Source organism: Podarcis erhardii (genome assembly GCF_964252035.2).
Source record: "Podarcis erhardii genome assembly, chromosome: 3".
Taxonomy (NCBI): domain Eukaryota; kingdom Metazoa; phylum Chordata; class Lepidosauria; order Squamata; family Lacertidae; genus Podarcis; species Podarcis erhardii.
In genome coordinates this window covers 60,341,110-60,361,273 of record NC_138507.1, presented here as the reverse complement: position 1 = coordinate 60,361,273, position 20,164 = coordinate 60,341,110, and the positions used below count along the sequence as shown (strand labels likewise).

Below are 20,164 nucleotides of genomic sequence, written 5' to 3'. Positions count from 1 at the left end.
TCTTTCTCATTTTGAGCAGCAGACGGGCAGATTCCACCAGCATGGCGATCTTCCAGCTTCACATTTGTGCTGCATTTCTGATGGGAATGATTCTCCCTTCTTCTGCCTTAGAGGATACCTTCATTGCCGCTGTCTATGAGCATGCTGTGATACTGACAGGAGACACTCCGAGAAACGTCTCTCGAGCAGAAGCCTTGGAGCTGATGAACAGAAATCTAGACATCTTAGAAGGAGCCATCAAAGCAGCTGCCCAGCAGGTACTACTGCATACCAGTTAGAGCAGATCAGCAGCAGCAACATCAGGGACTAGTTATCCTTTGGTCCTCCAGATGTTTCTGGACTGCAACTCCCATCATCCCTGGCCACTGCCCATGATGCTGTCTGGGGCCAATGAGGGTTGGAGCCGAACAGTATCTGATGGCCACAGATTCCCCCACTCTGAGTTGGATAGCAACCTTTTGATGGCAGTATTTGTCCTGGGGTTAATATGTCTGAATTGATGTCTTTTTGCAGGGCGCCCACATCATTGTGACACCTGAGGATGCCCTTTATGGCTGGGTCTTCACCCGAGAAACTCTATATCCTTATCTGGAGAATATACCAGATCCGCAAGTAGACTGGATTCCATGCAATGAGCCAAAAAGGTATTTTCTTGCCTGTTTCATGTTATTCATTAAGATAAAAACAGAAGCAGCTCCGGGGTGTAGCCTCAAAATCAGAAAATGTGACTCAGATTCTTCTTTACAAACACACCTTCATTTGTTGTGGTGAAGTAATAGTGGAGTTCCCTGGTGCTTTTCAGGATATGTGAGGAATGGCAATTCCAGTACAATGTGGCATTTGTTCCTTTTTTTGGTTGGTTAAGAAATCCTGCCTAACACTATTGACCTGTTTAACCTAGAGAAGAGGAACTTAAGGGAGACATGGGAACAGTCATTCATCAAATATCTGAAGGGCTGTCAGGGAGGAGACGGAGCACACTTGCTCTCTGTTACTCCAGAGTAGGACTAGAACTAACGGTTGGAAATGGCAAGGGAATAGATTTCAGTTAAAGAAAACTTCCTAACAGTAAGCTGTTTGGCAGGAGCACAAAGGGCTTCAGGAGGTGATGAGGAAGTTAATTAGAGGCTTAAGCAGAGGAACGTTGTCATCAGGCAAGTCCCAGCAAAGGAAGAATGGATACAAAAACTTATGGAATATGAAGAAATGGTGAAACTTACTGGAAGAATAAGAAATCAGGATAAACTTTTTATAAAAGAATGGAAATGGTTTATTGAATATCTACAGATAAATTGTAAACAGATTAAAAAAAAACCTGGCAGGATTATTGTAATAACCTGCAGCTACATAAGAGTATATATATAAAGAAAATAAATAAATAAGTTAAGTTAAGTTGGACATGCAGAAGATATTAAAAATAGATTTAAGGAACTGCAGAAAGAGGGGGAAGGAAATCAAGTTTTAAAATGTCAAAATGACTGTAAAATCAGTGAAATGTATGTATCTGAAAAATATTTAATTTTTTTTTTTAAAAAAAGGAATGCTGTCCTCAGGCAAGGGGGGTAGGCTGGATGGCTTCTTGGATCCCTTCCAACTCTATGATTCTATGTTCGCACACTTTTATTTATTTAACAAAACTTTTTTATACTGCTGGATTGTTTAAAAGCCTCCAAACAGTTTACAAAGAGATAAGATGAAACATTGCAGATTATAGATTTTAAACAGTTTTTAACAGGTTTTTTCAAAATATATGAACAATGATTAGAATCAACAGTAGCTAAACACACACGTGACATTTACATTAAACAAAAGTATATTAAACAGGTGCCAAAAAGAGTACAGGGAAAGTGTCTGCCTGAAGTCAACTGGTATGGGATTCCAAATGAGAAGATAAAAACCAGTTTGAAAATTCATGTCAGCATTCTGTTTGCCTGGATAGGCTTTCTGAATTAAAATATATATTAAGCAGGCAGCAAAAAGTACAGTGATGACACCTGCCTAAAAGATTTATTGCTTATACATGAAAAAATGAGTATGATGTACATGCAACAGTGCAAGTTCCGCAAGTCAAAGCAATTGTCTGGGCAGCTACAAGGTGGGGCAATCCTGCAAATAAACCGACTCCAAGGTGTTACGGATTTTATATGCCAATAGTGACACTTTGAATTTGGCCTGGTGACAAATGGGCAACCGGGGCAGAGATGCACCATTTTGCGCCAGCTGCAGTTTCCAGATCAAGCACAAGGGAATCCCGACACAGAGTGGATTCCTGTAATCCAGTCTTGAAGTCAGCAGTGTCCCAGCTTCTGTAACCACGCTCTCCAGTTCAGGAACAATTGCAGATGCTGCACCAATCACAGCTGATAAAAGCTCTTTCTAGCCACTGAGGTTACCTGGCCCTCCAGTGACAGAGCTGGACCCAGAAACACCCTCACGCTGCTCTTGTTGTTGTTGTTGTTTAGTCATTTAGTCGTGTCCGACTCTTTGTGACCCCATGGACCAGAGCACGCCAGGCACTCCTGTCTTCCACTGCCTCCCGCAGTTTGGTCAGACTCATGTTTGTGGCTTCGAGAACACTGTCCAACCACCTTGTCCTCTGTTGCCCCCTTCTCCTTGTGCCCTCAATCTTTCCCAACATCAGGGTCTTTTCCAGGGAGTCTTCTCTTCTCATGAGGTGGCCAAAGTATTGGAGCCTCAGCTTCACGATCTGTCCTTCCAGTGAGCACTCAGGGCTAATTTTCTTAAGAATGGATGTGTTTGATCTTCTTGCAGTCCATGGGACTCTCAAGAGTCTCCTCCAGCACCATAATTCAAAAGCACCAATTCTTTGGCGATCAGCCTTCTTTATCGTCCAGCTCTCACTTCCATACATCACTACCGGGAAAACCATGGCCTTAACTATACGGACCTTCCTTAACTATTCGGACCTTTGCTCTTGTTAAGAGTACTAAAATCAAGAAACTCTTTTGGGATTGCTCTCTTGCATTTTATTTGAGCAGTGTTTCCATTCACAAGTTTTGATAGTGACCTCATTGGGGCAGCCGCCACTTAAAAGGAATTCTCAGTGAAAGCTGGAGATGCATCCATCTACCTACGAGAATCCATGTCATTTGATTTTAAAAAATACTTACCAGATCCCATTAAAGGTGGGATCTGGTTCCTAGGAATAGTGATCAAAAAGCACACTATACTTAACCATGAACCTAGTAAATTTGCTTCAAGTAAACACATTTAGGAGCAGATATCAGATTACCTACAATGAGCAAACAAAACAAAACCCAAAATTCTAGACTTCTGTAAGTATTGTACCTGATTCAATTTAGAAGCAATGCATCTGTTTGCTCAATTGTCTGCCACGAGGTGGCAGCAAAGGGGCGCCTTTTCCGCATGTCCTGTGAGATTTTCCTTAGTCATTCACCGGACTTCCCTGCTTATTGGATCTTGGTTCTCTATAAAAGAGAAATTCAGTCATGTGCTGATTCACTCCTAGTGAATTATTTAGCAGTAATACTAAACAGAAAAACAAAACTGTCATTGTATAAATGGCCTGATTCATGTCTGCCAAATAAACTTTGCAGGAAGTATTTCTTTTAACAAATTTACCTGGTTAAAAATAGCATGTTGAAAAAGTTTTCCTTTTTAAAAAGAACAGTTTAGAATGCAGTCCTGTGCACCCTTACTTGGGAGTAAACGCTGCAAACTCAGTGAGACTTACTTCTGTGTAGGCATGCATAGGACTGCATTACCTGAAACTTATAATTCAAACTAAGTTGCATTAGTGCAAAATTACATGTAAATGTTTAATCATTTGCTGATAAATGCTGCAAAGGTAGTTGGCAGATGGCTTAAATTATATCAAAGTCAACTGGGTTTTAGCAGCCTGTTGGCAAGATTGTAGACAATGGTCTAGTAACAGGTAATAATGTTAGTAAGATGCAAAGGTTGCTCCTGGTTTCAAAAAACTGTTCTTTGCTCAGGGTGCTACATTAGAAGACCCATAGAAAAATAAATTAAAGAGGACAGATTATGCATGATCACAGAATTATCTTGAGGACAGATGTCGAAAGGACACTATGGATCCTCTGAGCCAAACCTGAAGCATTTAAAGAGCATTATTAAAAAACACCACTCAACTGCCTTAAAACAATAATATGCATTGTAAAAATTATTAGCGGAGAGACAAAGCTCCTCATCGTAAAATAAGTTGCTATATGTCCCAGGTCTTCTCTGCTTACATCATTCATTCTCATAGTATAGTCCTTCTATAAATTAAGATAATGAATTAATTAGCATAATGAGCATGAAGGAAGCTGATAAGCCCAGACTTGCAAGTTGGACAGAAGAGAGTATCTGTACTGGATAATCCAGGCTGTTCAAGACTTCTGCTGATGCCCAGTTGCATCCATATGCTTAGCACCAGAGCTGCCAGTTCAGTCACGGTCTGCACTGTGCTCCGTGACTCATTTTACTCTCTCTGCACTTATATTACCAACATGTCCTGCCTACACTGCCCACATGCTACAGAAGGTGGATGGATCATATGGGAAGGGTATACTTGCATATGAATACAGTCGTACCTTGGATCGTGAATGCCTAGACTCCTGAACAAATCAGCTCCCAAATGATTGAAACCTGGAAGTGAGTGTTCCAGTTTTCGAACGATTTTTGGAAGCTGAACATCCGATGGGGCTTCCGCAACTTCCGATTGGCTGCAGGAGCTTCCTGCAGCCAATCAGAAGCCATGCTTTGGTTTTTGAACTTTTTGGAAGTCGAACGGACTTCTGGAATGGATTCTGTTCCACTTCCAAGGTACAACTATATGGGCATAGGCATCATTTTACACCAAGGAGACTACATGCAGTGGAAGAACATGCACAGGCCTCAATCTTGGGCCTGTGCTGCATTCAAAATAGAGCCAGTATGAAGCAACTCAGAGACAACTTGTTTGGTTGTTGTTGTTGTTTTTTTAAAAAAATATTATACCTGTCACTGTCACTATAATATAAACAGAAATGTGACACAGTTTTATTGCTGCTTAAGATATTCTTGATCTTTTCTCTGGTCACTTCAAGATCTTTTCCCACTCACTCCATCTCCATCCCAGGACAAGATCTTTCCAAAGCAACATTTCCCAATCTGGTGCCCTCCAGATGTTTTGGACTACAACTCCCATCAGCCACTGCTGGTATGGCTGGTCATTTCAAGGGCACCAGGTTGGAGAAGGCTGATCTAAAGCCATGACTATTTATTGGACCAACTTTTTTTTCTCTGTCCCCAGCCTGGTAAGAATGGTCTTTATTAGACCTGAAACCATGCGTTCTTATTTTAATCTGCCTCATTCTGAACTGATAGGGTTCACAAATGATCAGAATTAAATTGATCTCTCCCCATTTTAATAGACTTTGTATCGATGATTGACTTCTTCCTTTCAACATTAGGTTTGGGTCGAATCCAATACAGGGAAGACTCAGCTGCATAGCAAAGGAGAACTCCATCTATGTGGTTGCCAACATGGGGGACAAGAAGCCATGCAACCGCAGTGACCCCCAATGCCCGAGTGACGGTCGCTATCAGTACAATACAGACGTTGTTTACGATACGGAAGGGAAATTTGTGGCACGTTACCACAAGGTAAGCACTCTTCGAAGATGGCGCCGAGGTAAGACGCTCTTATCGGAGCTCAAAGAGATCTTTTAGCTAAATGTTGCTGGCTCTCCTTCCCCTTTTGGACTTTATTTCCTTTCACCATTTCGCTGTGCTTTTGAACATCTTATCTTATCCTCCTCGGTGCCGGGACTTAAAGAAGCTAATGAAGCTTTAACGAAGGCTCTCAGACATTCCCCTCCGGGCATTAAGGCACTCCCTCCCAGTTTCTCGTCGACTCCTTGTGATAAACTTATTCCAAGGATTCTTAAGGACTTTTAATCGGCTTTTAACCCTAAAACTACAAATTTATAAAACCACAAATTTCTCCCACCACTTCTAACTTCGTGGACCCCCAAACATCTCAGTTGTTTTAACAAACTGGGAAGAAGAGGGGGTACTTCAAAGGAGTGCTAAAATTGGCCCCAGTTTTAAACTCTTCGCAGCAGCCCAGCCAGGACTGAATGAAAATTGAACGAGATTGTGACCTGAGAACCTTAGCACTTTATCACTCTATTTAGAAGTCTGATCTCATCGACTTAAGAAGAATCTAGCAATGAGAAGAGCCAAAAGACTCAGGTGTCTTGATACAGAAACTGACACAGAGTCCTCTGGTTTCAAACAGAGTAATCTAGATAATTACCTGCTACCTCAAAAACAGCACGTATCTCCTCCCAAAACCTTCCTCAACTCTTCGCATGAAAAGACAATTGAAGAGATATCCCTAGGAATAAATGAGGACAAGGCTACTACTCCCATAACAGAGGCACAAGCACTAATTGATAGAAAGGTGGAGCTGCTAGAGGAATGCTGCCTACTGACTGCTCAAACAGTTCAAAAAATCTTTGAACAATTACAAAACATCTCCAAGAAGCTGGACAACCCAGATGAAAGGAGGCAACTCACTTCCTTTTTGCCATCCTTAACAAGCCCTGGAGATAAACAGAACAAATACAAATTTATGTCTCTAAACCAGCCAAAAACTAGAGGAAGCCCCCCTCACTCAATCAACCTGATACTGAGGCCATGTGAGATTGTTCTCCACATTTTTCCATATAGAGGGCCCCTACCTCATTGGGAGTCACCTTTCTGGGCCAGACATCATCTAAATTTGCTCCTTAGCCTTGAGGGTGGAAGTATTGACTTAAAAGCAGTCAAGAGGCTTACTAACGATGGATATTCCAAAAAAGTACTACTAAGATTTGGTAGCCATAGAATTCCAACCAAACTCTTAAGGGAAAAGGCTCATTTAGCCCAGAAAGGAATTATCCCGCGCCGACACTTTGAAGATATATCACCCAGACCATTGATTGCATCTAAAAGACAGAACAAGATGAACAAGGCCATTCCACCAGAAGCCGACATCTGCCCTACTCCCGTGGAAGAACCCAGTAGATGGGAGAAACCGCAGCCAGCTACCCGGAAAATCACGCAAGAAAAATCCAAGCTCCCAAACCATGCGACTGTAGCATCAAATAACAACCTCGCCCTTGACACAATAGACTGGACAGTCCCAGAAGAAGAAGATCTGCTGAGTAACTTTACCAAGCTACCAGATAAAGAACAAATAAACATACTCAGTAAATTGACGAAACTACAGGCCAGATTGACCGAAATTCACCAACAGGGTCAACAAAATGCAGCAGAAACAACACACAATCAAACTTTACACTTACCAGCTTTTTCCCCAAAATGCATAGTCAAAAAGAGAACTACTAATGGAACTTTCAAATGTATAGATGCAGAGCTTCAAATCCAGCCGCCCTTAGAATATGAAATGGCAAGGAAAAACTCCAGTAATGAAACCACAAATTCCTGGCTGAGATATCAAATATTAGCTTCAGACGAAATAGGTACCCCTACTTTAAGTACTACAAAGGACCTTAACATTGCCGAACAAAAGATGACCTCCAACAGACCTGACACACTGAGCTCAACACCAAATGAGGCCAAAGAAATGGAAGTAGAGACTAAAAACAGTCCAACTGTCCATAACAGCCCACCAGCCACAGAAATTTCTCAGGAACAAGGAACAGTTAAGGAAGAAAATCAAGAAAGGGAGGAAATTTCAATTTCCCGCACTTTAAAAAAGAATCTAAAAGATCCACCACTATGTTCCCCACCGAAAGTAGCGACAAATGGCTGTATCTGCACAAGACAAAATCCCTCGCTAGACTTAATAACAGAACTAGAATGACTAAATGCTGTCAACCAGCCACCAACTCAAAAACGGACCCTACGCTTGCTGTCCTGGAATATCGCAGGGTGGGGAAACAAAGGCGGAGACCCAGACCTAATGAACTTCTTTAAAGATTTTGAATTAATACTTCTACAAGAAACATGGTCAACTAGAGATATCAAAATCAATGGATTCACCTCCTATACGAAACCCGCATTGAAAACAAACACGAAAGGCCGGCCGAAAGCAGGGTTCTGTTGTATGATCAAAGACAACTTAGGGTTTGAAATCAAGCAACTAGAAGAATGCTTACCACTTGCACAAGCTCTACTTTTAACCCAAAACAAAGATCCCTTGCTACTTGTAAATGTCTATATCCCCCCAACTAAAAACAACAGCAGCAGTGAAAACTGGTCACAACTAACCTCTTATATAGAAAATTTGACCGATAAATACCCAAATGCCTCACTGATAATAGCAGGTGATTTTAATGCCAGAGTAGGAACCAACAATGAACAACTATGTAGCAAACTAAATTGGAATACTGATAATGATATCGCACATGCCCTGAAAATAGGACGATTCTCCAGAGACAGGGTTGTTAACAACGAAGGCTTACGCCTACTTGAATTATGTAACAACTTTAATTTGCAGATTGTGAATGGTTCAACAAAAGGCGATAGAAGCGGGGAGTTTACATACTTCTCCCCCCGAGGATGTAGTGTCATCGACTATATTCTTGTCCCTTATAATATTATAAATTCGATCATGGACTTCAAAATTGGAACGCGCACTGAAAGCGACCATCAGCCATTATCGTTGTCTATTAACTTAAAGGACGAAACCAAAATAACTAAGTACAATACCATAGAACCTTCTCAATACAAACAAATGACCCAATTAAAATGGTCCCAGGAAATGAGTGTAGCAGTGGGGCAAAAACTTACAGCCAACCTGAGAAAACAAGTATTATCCAACTTAAAGATCACTAATTTCTACAGTGATATTCCGAAAATTTATAATGAAATCTTCCAAATGTTTGTAGAGCTTAGTACTCCACCTAAAGTTTGGGTACCTAAACATACCGCTAGCCCTTGGTTTGATGATGAATGTTTCCAGCTAAAAAGAAAACTGCGCCAAACATTTAAAAATAATCGCACCAAACTAGAGCCCTCTTATCTTGATGAAAAAAGAAAATATCATTACATTCTGGCTGAAAAGAAACAGAAATACGCAACCCAAAAATGGCTACAATTATTTGACTCAATTCAGAGTAAAAACAACAAAGCGTTCTGGAACCTAGTGTATGGAGGATTGAAAGCCGAAAATCAACTAACTCTACCATCAATTGCAGAATCCAAATGGTCCCAATACTTTACATCTGTATTTAACAATCTACACAGTGAACTTAAAGGAAATGAAACCACTAAAAATAAAATTATTAAACTCCAGGAGTGGCCAAGGGTAGAGGAAGAGGAAATTAGAGAGATAGTTAAAAATCTCAAATCGGGGAAATCTCCAGGGCCAGACGGTCTACCAATAGAATTATTTAAGACCTATATAGATTGGTGGGCAGAACCCTTAGCCCAACTGTTTACGCTTATAGATAAATATGGGATCATACCTGAGACATGGCTAAGATCAATAATTATTCCAATCTTTAAAAATGGCGACCCAAAAGAACCAAGGAATTATAGACCGATAAGCCTTCTATCAGTGATAGGGAAAATCTACGCTAAGCACCTCTTATCTAAACTCCTTACCTGGATGAAAAATCTAAATTTACCAGGGAAAGAACAAATAGGTTTCTCCAAAGGTTGCTCCACACTAGACCACTGTCTTATACTTATGCATCTGGTTGAAAAATACAGATCCCAAAGGCAATCTAAGATATACGCTGCTTTTGTAGATTTTCGTGGTGCATTCGACTCAATTGACCGCCCAAAGTTGTGGAGGAAACTCGCAGAATTAAAAATTGATCAGCGCCTATTGATTCTAATGCAAAATCTACACTCTTCCAATACCTGTCAAGTCAAACTTAACATCAAAGGTCACCTTTCATCAGACATCCCAATCTCGAAAGGGGTAAAACAAGGGTGTATTCTTGCCCCCTTTCTATTTAATTTATTTTTATCAGACTTGCCAGATTACCTTCAAAAAATAGAATCACATGCCCCTAAACTTAATCAGAAACCAGTTCCTCTCTTACTATATGCAGACGATGCTGTCCTACTATCCTTAACGAGCTTGGGTCTGAAACGTCTTATATCTTCACTGATCCTCTATTGCGAATGTAACAAACTCTCTATAAACTATGAGAAGACAAAAATTTTGGTCTTCTCGAATGGTTGGAAATTAGAGAAATGGAAAATAAGAGGGCAAGAAATCCAACAAGTGAAAATCTATAGGTATCTGGGAATCTTATTCCAGAGCAATTTAGGGTGGGCAACCCATCGCACAAATGCCATAAAACAGGCAAAGTGCATCTCATCAGCAGTTGCCCGTTTTCATTATCAGAAAGGTAATCAATTTATTCCTGCGGCAAATCAGATATTTCAAACAAAAGTGCAATCCCAGATATTTTATGGAATCCCGCTATGGGTCCAAGCATATAACAATGATTTAAAAAAGATTCACTCTAGCTTTCTGAGACGTATTCTTGGACTCCCAGCTACGATCAAATATGAAACAATGTGTGCAGAAATAGGCATACACACAATGGAATATTGGGCATGGTCCACCTCAATAAAGTATTGGTTACGCTGCCACTTTCGCTGCCCTCCATCAAGTCTGCTCGCTGATTTGCTCAAAGACTCCTATAAATCAAGATGGTATCAGCACCTCGAAAAAAAGATTGAATCTTTAGGCATCGAGCTGGAGCCCCTGTACAATTCTAATGAGCAATATATTTCCCATAATATCCTAACTAGACTAAAGGATGTCGAGAGACAAAATATTATGGCAGCTGTAAACAAAATTTGCTCCCCCATATTCTATGAATTAAATATCTTAGATAGCAGAGCCAATTACGTCACTAAACTAATAATCCCAGCCCAACGTAGGGCTTTTATGCTGGCCCGTTTGAATGTTTTTCCCTCAGCATTTGTCAGGGGAAGATATCAAAACATTCCTAGAAACAAGAGACTCTGCAGATGCTCTATGAATGTCCCGGACACTGTAGAGCATATTCTCCTTCATTGCCCATTGTACAGTACGCTCCGTCAACGCGTGCTGTCCCCTCTTTTGGGTGGTCTGGAACCGCAGCAAGGTGAATGTGTGGGATTCTACCTATCCGACGTTGACCAAAGGGTAACGGCGGGGGTAGCCGAGTTTTTGGTAGCAGTCCTCCAAGGAGCAGGTTAACAAGGAAAACCACTGACTCTATATGTATATATATATATGCATTTAGCAAACTGCTGCCTTTTTATATATATTTTAAGGCTTTTATATGTTATTTTCTCTTTTAAGGTTTTATTTCCATAATGCCTAATAAAGGTTTGATAAAGTAATAAAGTAAAGTAAGCACTCTTCTCCGTTTTGGTTCAGATGTTGCTGGACTCTGTCAGGCCCAGTCACTTTGGCCAATGGTCAGAGATGATGGGAGTTTGTGCTCCGGGGGGCTGCAGCTTCTCCATTTACTATAAAAAGCACAGTAATGCACCCTAGAGTTGACATCAGGCATAGGAAAACTAGACCCTCCAGATATTTTGGGACTACAGCTCTCATCATCCCTGACCACTGGACCTGTTAGCTAGTGATGATGGGAGCTGTAGTCCCAAAACATCTGGAGGGCTGAGTTTGCCTATGCCTGGTCTGCACAAACACAGATAGTAATGCAAATTAATATATGTAGCTCAATTTGAATCAGAAGAAAAAGGAGCCCCCATTTCTCCCACCCAAATAAGAGATAGGTATGCACTCATATGGAGCAGGCAGAGAAGCTGCACCAGTATGCATGGATGTGTCTCATTGAAAGAGAAATTACAATATTTGAGATGTTTGCTGTAAGGACTTTACTTGTAGATGGTTTTCACAAGATAATCCAGGTCTTGTAAGTGTGCTGAAAAACAGAGGCAACGCCACCAACTTCTAGGAAAATAACTGTAGGTCAGTAGTAGACTATCCTCTTTGCACACAGAAGGTCCCAGTTCAGTCCTGGCATCTTCAGGTAGAGCTGGGAATGTCTCCTACCTGAAATCCTGGAAAGCCACTGCCAGTCAGTGAAGACAAGAGTAGGCAACACAGTGCCCTCCAGAAAGTAGCAGACAGCATCTTCTATCATCCTTGACATTGTCCTGGCTGACTGGGACTGGTGGCCTTTTGGAGGGCACCATGTTGGTTTCCCTGGTCTAGACAATATTGAGCTAAATGGACCAATGGTCTGACTCAGTGTAAGACAGCTTCCTATGTTCCTAATACTATTTTTCCTGTCTCCACGAGGTGCTTTTATTCCAATAATATTTGTATATATTTTCTGTCTTATAAACAGTACAACCTTTTTGCTTCTGAAGTATACTTTAATTACGCCAAGGACCCACAGTTTGTCACCCTCAACACCTCCTTTGGGAAGCTTGGCCTTATGACTTGTGCCGACGTTCTTAATTATCGTGAACCTGCCATCTCACTGGTGGAAAAGTACAAGGTGGACACCATCCTCTTCCCAACTGCTTGGCAGAATGGCCTGCCACTCTTGTCTGCTGTTGAGTTCTACTCAGCCTGGGCAATGGGGATGCGTGTCAACTTCCTTGCTGCTAATATAAACAAGCCCAGCTTGGACATTACTGGTAAAGTGCTACCTTGAATAATTTCAGTGTAGACAGAGATCTGGCAATTTGAGCGTGGGAAAGAGCACAGAGCGGGGAAAGGATTAACCTATTAATTGCTATTTTAAAAATGTGATTTCCTTAATAGATCAACCTTATAAAATAATGATGGCAAACTGTGGCCCTCCAGATGTTGCTGCACTATAGCTCCCATTGGCCATGGTGCCTGGGGCTGATGGGAGTTGGAGTCCACCAGCATCTGCTACCAGTGCTAAAGTCACAGTTATGAACTCTCTACCTGCCTCTTTCAAGATGGGCGATGAGCGCACAATGACATTCTGCAGGCAACACATTATTTGCACTAATACATTATTTGTCTTCACATGCCCAGTGCTGACCCAATACTTTTTGCAGCTTGAGGCAAATGACAAAATGGTATGGACCAATTCCACATACAGAAGCAGTTGGACTTTACTTCAGCACTGGCAAAGGGACAGCATCCTCCACTGTTTGTGTGTGTGTTTGCTTAATGCATTTATACCCCACCTCTCCCCCTATTTAGCTCAAGGTGGTGTGCATGATTCTGTCTCCTCATTTAATCCCCTCAACAACCCCATGAAGTGGGTTACTCTGAGAGGCAGTGACTGGCCCAAGGTCACCCAGTGAGATTTATGGCTGAGTGGGGATTTGAAACCTGCTACCCCAGGTCCTAGTCCGACACTCTCACCACGACACCCCACAGGCTTTGAGGATAACATGCTAACTTAGGGGGTTGCACACAGCTCTATTCTAAGTAGAAGAGAACATCTGGGGACTAAGGCCATTTCCCAGGATCTGCTGCCTACCTTGCTTTGTCTGATGAGATGCATTCCCTGCTGAAACTATTTGTGTGTGGGACCTTTGGCTTTCCAGATGTTGCTGAACTACACAACCCATCATCCCTGGCCATTGGCCATGCTTGCTGGGACTGATGGGAACTGTAGTTCAGCAATTACCTACACCTGCTCCAGTCACTACCCACCATTTGCCCTATGCATTAGCTTCTAGCCCCAAATCAGTGAATTGAGATTCTGCTCTACTTCCCTTTACCATTGCTGTTAGTACTCCACTCATTTGGGTAAAGGAATGGAATAGTAAAACTTATGCCTCACTCCAGTGTCTTTTGCCATCCACAGGGAGTGGTATCTTTACACCTGAAGGAGCCAAGGTGTACCGCTTTGATATGAAAATGCAGACTGGAAAGCTCCTGGTTGCGGAAATCAATGCTCGCCCCCGTCTTTCCCCCACATACCCTCCTGCTGTCAACTGGAGCTTATATGCTTCAAATATCAAGCATTTCCCCGCAAGCCCAGTGTTTACTGCAAGCTTCTATTTTGATAATTTCACCTTCACTGAACTCTCTCAAGAAGCTGGAAACCACACCGTCTGCCAAAAGGGCCTCTGCTGCCACTTGAGCTACAAGATGGCAGAGAAGCGAGAGGATGAGGTTTATGCATTTGGCACCTTTGATGGGCTTCATGTGATTGAAGGGGAATATTATCTGCAGGTAAAGGGTTTTGTGAGGTAGGGTGAGCAGGCCATGTAGAAGGGAAATGCCCTACCAGTGGGAGTGGTGGAGAATGTGGCTCAGTCCTCATTTAAAGGCAAACCTACCCAGCTCGGAACAATATGTGAACCAAAACACAGCCATCATTTTAAATGGCACATTCCTGAATTTTGCACTGTACTTCTCCGGCCAAGTAATATGTCCAGCCAAGAGGAATATATTCTAGTAATATGTGCATAAAAATGCAAATATGAGTGAAAACAACATACAGAAATGCATTATATTAGAGGGGGGAAATCTATAATTGGGCCAAATAAAAATTAGTTTATTAAAATGCTGGTGAATTTTCTTGCGAACTTCTTTAAAAGAGAAAATTCACAAACTGATGTGAGAATATGGAGAATTGAATTTAAGACTGGAAAAACGAGAAACCGAGAGAAAAAGAAACTGATAGTGTTTCCCATCCCTACCTACCAACAACGTCTAGGATACATGTGTTTCATGCTTTCATTGTGGCAGAGCCTTTGAGGAAACCAGAAGCTGTACTCTCCAGAAGCTTTTCCAAAAGCCTGTAAGAATCATTAGAGGGATTACTACTGAAGAAAATAATAATCCCTGTAAGACACCTCCCTTCTTTAGAGCACAGCTACTGCTTAGAGCCCAGATGGCTGTAGTCGTTGGACTCTTGTTCCTATCATCTCTGATCATTGGCCTCACTGTCTGGGGCTGATAGGAGCTGAAATCCAACAAATCTGGAGGGCCACAGATTCCGCACCCCTGATATAGGGGGTGGGGATTATATATTACATTCATAATATAATTTTAAAAATTTAGTAGGATTCTGGGGAAAATAAGTCTGCTGAAGTCATTGGAGATGGTAGTCCCTTTACTTTACACAGTGCCACCATGTGGCTTCCTGCTTAACTTCATATTCTGTCTTGGGTTTGTTTGCTTTTTACTGCAAGTGCCATGCAAATGCTAAGTACTCCCAGTATTACATAGAGTTTTTTGAAGGATGCACACAAAGCACAATGCATTTTATTTTATTTTTACAGAAAAGGGCCTAGAATTCTCTGTTGATTCAAAAGCAATCCTTGTTTGTTGGTCCTCACAAGGGAAACAGAAAGAAAGACCCCCCCCCCAAAAAAAATCCCATAACCTCAATACTGTATTGCAAAAAGAATACTTGTTTATTTCTTCCAAATATTCTAGAGTTGTCTCAAAATAATCAGCGAAAGTGATCTACTTCTTCAGGCTTAGTATCGTGCAGTGTTAGCATTGGTTTATGTACTGTTTTGAACCACAGAAGCATCCTGTATGGCCCACTTACATGGGAAGTATCTTCCTCCATTCCATAAACACAGGGCTCTTTGAATGGCTTAGTTCCACAAAATAACCTTTCCCACAACCCTCTCTTTCCATAGATATGCACACTACTGAAATGTAAGAGCATAGACTTGAAATCTTGCGGGGAGCCAGTTGAGACAGCTCATACAAGATTTGACTCCTTCACCCTCAGCGGCACCTTTAACACAAGCTACGTGTTTCCAGAAGTCTTGCTCACTGAGACTCAGCTGACCACTGGAGAATTTCAGGTAAGGGCCAAAATGGCTTCAAACTTCTGCAAAAGCAGTGACCCAAGCCATTTGTTAGATTAGAATAGCTCCTCTTCCTCCATTTCTCAAAACAGTTGTGCTCCTAATCATTCAATAGTCGCAGCTTTGTTTCTACCTAGCACTAAACTTTTTGAACAGCTCTCCCTGCTATGTGTGTGAATTTGGTCTCTCTCATCTTGCCTGTAGCAGAGTAGGGTAGTGAACTTGTGGCCCTCCAGATGGGAATGAAAGCCCAGCAGCATCTGAAGCGCAGGGGTGGAGCTTGGTCATATGCCACCCTGGGCAAGGCCGTTTGATGCCCTCCCTCCAGCTTACGGCGGGCATTGGGAAAGAAGTGCGGGGTTCTGGAAGGGTCTTAGAGCCTTCCCACCTCTTTCCCAAAGCCTGGCAAGCACTTGCCCAGCTTTGGGAAGGAGGACTCTAGGACCCTGGCAGAGCCCTCACACCTGCTTCCCAAAGCTGAGCAAGTGCCCTAAATCTGCCTCTGTGAAGGGCCACAGGTTCTCCAGCCCTGGCCTACAGTATTCAGCAAAGAAAGGCAGGCTGATGCCTAGTCTACCCACTTTCCTTGCTTGCTCATTGACAAACAGTCCATGGAAGCTGCTGTTATGCACGTCACTCAGTAATTCTAAATGTATTTTGGGTGCAGGCACATGACTCTCACGGAAAACTGCTACAACTTAAAAAGAATTGCATTACTTTTCACCATAGTGGGGAAGACTGCAGCCAGGTGACCGGCTGGCTCAGTCTGCTGTCTAGGTGACAGGTGTTGGTGGACAGCTATTAGGGCCCTGCTCACCCTTCTTTATTTTTAAACTGGACTTGGACTGGGCAAGGATGCCTTCAAACAGGAGGATGTCCTGTGCAAAGAAGGATGCAAGGCCACTCTGTATCAGAGAACAAGAAAAAAACAGTTGATTGCAAGCACTTGTAACTTTCCAGTAATAAATGTTTGTCTGTATTTTCCTATGTATTCTAAGCCAAACATGCTTCCCAATGTATAACTTTTTGCCTGCCCTTTCCATCCTCCCAGGTATTGACTGACGGACGTTTGACAAGCAATGGCCTATCAAAGCCAGTCCTATCTGTGGCTCTTTTTGGAAGGTGGTATGAAAGGGACCCGCCACATCCAGAGGGTGCTCCTTCATAAGACTCATCCAATCACTATCATGACTTTTGTGGGTGCTTATACAACAAAGGCGGAATGAACAGGATCAGTGTGTTCTGCTGCAGGACAAACCAAATAGCTTGTTTTAGGAGCAGTTATCAGCCACAAAGAGGAGATGAACACACCATCTAGCTACATGGCAGTTTCCCACTGCTTCAAACAGGAGCATGGGGCATACAATGAAGAAGGACTTTGGCTTTAGACTTTATTAATATTTGTGTTCCTCCTCTTGGTTGTACCCAAAAGAAATCTGCTGCTAGGGCAAATACAAACTATAATTCAGGGTGGGGAACCAGTGGCTCTCCAGAGGTTGTTGGACTCCAACTCCCATCATTCCTGACCTCAAGCCACACTGGCTGGGGAGGTTGTTGGGAACTGGAATCCAGCAGCATTCAGAGGGCCACAGGTACCCTCCTCCCTGCTGTAAGCATTCAGACGACTAATTTGTCATCTATCAGAAATAAATAAACATTTATTTGCTTTTCCTGAAACCTGTACCCTGCTCAATAGGGCCAATACTTGATAAAAGGTCTGTCGTCTGGTTCATTCTGAGAAAGCACGCGAAATGAACCTTTGTTGTTTGTGGGTGAGTGGTCAGTCTTGCCCACACTTCATGAAGATACTAAGCATCCAAGGCCCTCCGTAGGTCCAGGACCAAAATTTGTGAGTTTGTAATCTTCCTGCTGCCCAAATCATATGTCAGATTCCAAAACGGAGTCAAACTCAAACTCAGTCCCCAAAAGGATTCTGGGAAAGATGTGCTGCATGTGTTCTGATCCAGTTTCTTGTTCCTTACTTGGGTCTCCAGCTGCGTTGTTCAGAGACTTATGCATACACTTGGGGAGGAATTCAACTAACCAGTCCTGCTAGCAGGAGCCCACAAAATGGCTTCTACTAGTGAAATATGGCTTTCTTCCTCCTCCCCCATGTATGCCCCCATGCTTTCCAAAATTGGCTCTGTGGGGTCAAGAGAAGCCCCCAAATAGTGCACAGAGGAAGGAGAGGGGAGATTGTTACATTAGCCAAGCAAGAATACTGGCACTGACTAAGTGCTGTGTTAAATTTCTCCCATGGTTTCTTAACTCATGGAAACTTGCAATTACGTAAGTTGATGAACTTTGTTTTCCATTTCAGGCTTAATCAGTTAGATGTGCAATTTACTTCTGGTTGTTAGATGTCTCTGTGAATACTCAGTTTGAGTGGAAAGACGACTCACTTACTTTGTAATGAATAAAATGTTTTGAATTGTCGTTTTTATGTTTACATTGCTTTTGCCCTTAAAATAAATATCATGCTTTAGTAAAGTAATTCCGCTTGGCTTATTTTGACATATATACACTCTGGTCCAAAACACCATTTTGTTATAAGTTGCTACACTGTACTGTGGTAAGTAAATCTTAAAAGAGAGAAGAATGGTGAGCCTGAAAAAATAGCCTATAAATTAGACTGAGAGATAGTGACTGGCCCAAGGTCACCCAGTGAGCTTCATAGTTGACAAGGGATTTGAACCGCAGTGTCACAAGCTAACCCACCATACTGGTCCATTGATCTTTCTTTTATTTATTTAGTACTGTTTTCTTCAAGGAAGTTGGCAGTATTATATATTTACTTACTTGTTCGTTTGTTTTGTTAAATTGATGTGAGAAACTTTGGGACTGCTACCTGTAAAACAGGTGTTCTGAGTCTCTGACCTATGAATCATCCGTTGTATACACGTTGGCTGTGTGAGGACATACTAAGCTAAGAAATGGGAGGTATTCAACTAAGTTTTACTGAAGGAGACTTGTTGAAATTTAATGGACCTAACTTAGATATGTTCATTAATTTCTGTGGGTCTATTCTGTTGTTGTTGTTGTTTAGTCATTTAGTCGTTTAGTCATGTCTGACTCTTCGTGACCCCATGGACAGAGCACGCCAGACACTCCTGTCTTCCACTGCCTCCTGCAGTTTGGTCAAACTCATGCTGGTAGCTTCGAGAACGCTGTCCAACCATCTCGTCCTCTGTTGTCCCCTTCTCCTTGTGTTCTCCATCTTTCCCAACATCAGGGTCTTTTCCAGGGAGTCTTCTCTTCTCATGAGGTGGCCAAAATATTGGAGTCTCAGCTTCAGGATCTGTCCTTCCAGTGAGCACTCAGGGCTGATTTTCTTAAGAATGGATAGGTTTGATCTTCTTGCAGTCCATGGGACTCTCAAGAGTCTCCTCCAGCACCATAATTCAAAAGCATCAAACCCAATAGTTATAGAAATATGAATAATCACTCTAGATGTTACCATTTTGATTTTAAACAGCTTTAGATTTAGCTGAAAACCACAATCCTGGCAAGAGATTGAAAACTATTGGCTGACAGGACTGTGACATCATTGCTTAGATTCCACAGCCACTGCAGATCAGTTTGTAGGCTATTCCATTTGGAGTTTCTGTTTACAGCCTTGGCCCAGTATACCTGAAGTAGCGTCTTCCCCCCTCATCGTTCTGCCTGGACACAGAGGTCCAGCGCTGAAGGCCTTCTGGTGGTTCCCTCACTGCGAGAAGAGAAGTTACAGGGAACCAGGCAGAGGGCCTTCTCAGAAGTAATGCCCTACCTGTGGAATGCCCTCCCATCAGATGTCAAGGAGTTTAAGAACTACACAACTTTTAGATGACATCTGTATCAAGAAGTTTTTAACGTTTGACGTTTTATTATGTCTTTATATTCTGCTAAAAGCCACCCAGAGAGGCTGGGGAAACCTAGGCAGATGGGCAGGGTATAAATACTACTACTACAACAACCATTATTATTATTATTATTATTATTATTATTATTATTATTATTATTATTATTATTTTCATTGATATCTCTGCTGTCAGCTGTCAGGTCCCATAATCCTGATGGACATAATCGTGTCACAGTCCATTATAAGGGAGGAAGGTGAGGCATCTGCTTTTCCAGCTACAGTTACTGAGCTGAACTTCTTTCCCCTTTCCTAATCAATCTGTTGCCACTTTTTATCAGATGCAAAAATCTCGCTTTGAGGCAGCAGACCATCTGAGGATGAGAGGCTCCACTGTTAGAGACATTATTCTTTTGAATAACTGTTGCTGGAAACAGCAGGTTGGGAGAGTGTTGGCGTGCTTGCAGTCTTGCTACACGCATCTGGTTGGCTACTACAACAAGATGTTGGCCTAAAGGAGCCAAATGCCCCGATCTACCAGGCCCTGAAAGCATTCTGGGAAAGAGAATATGAAATCTGAGTGAAAGGATAGTCAAC

The 20,164-nt window shown here is 42.1% G+C and overlaps 1 protein-coding gene across 1 annotated transcript; it reads left to right on the top strand.

Moving 5' to 3' along the window:
* Positions 1-18,223, top strand: LOC309338252 (pantetheinase-like). Its single transcript, XM_081855344.1, has 7 exons — positions 1-257; positions 514-644; positions 5,439-5,631; positions 12,312-12,606; positions 13,761-14,131; positions 15,556-15,726; positions 16,781-18,223. The coding sequence occupies exons 1-7, from the start codon at positions 42-44 to the stop codon at positions 16,895-16,897; spliced, it is 1,494 nt and encodes a 497-aa protein (XP_081711470.1). The 5' UTR covers positions 1-41; the 3' UTR covers positions 16,898-18,223.
* Positions 18,224-20,164: the final 1,941 nt, after the last annotated feature.

Coding starts and splice junctions, on each gene's coding strand:
- LOC309338252 (XM_081855344.1), top strand. CDS start 42: ATGGCGATCTTCCAGCTTCACATTTGTGCTGCATTTCTGATGGGAATG. Junction 5,632..12,311: donor TTGTGGCACGTTACCACAAG/GTAAGCACTCTT, acceptor TCTTATAAACAG/TACAACCTTTTTGCTTCTGA. Junction 12,607..13,760: donor GCCCAGCTTGGACATTACTG/GTAAAGTGCTAC, acceptor TGCCATCCACAG/GGAGTGGTATCTTTACACCT.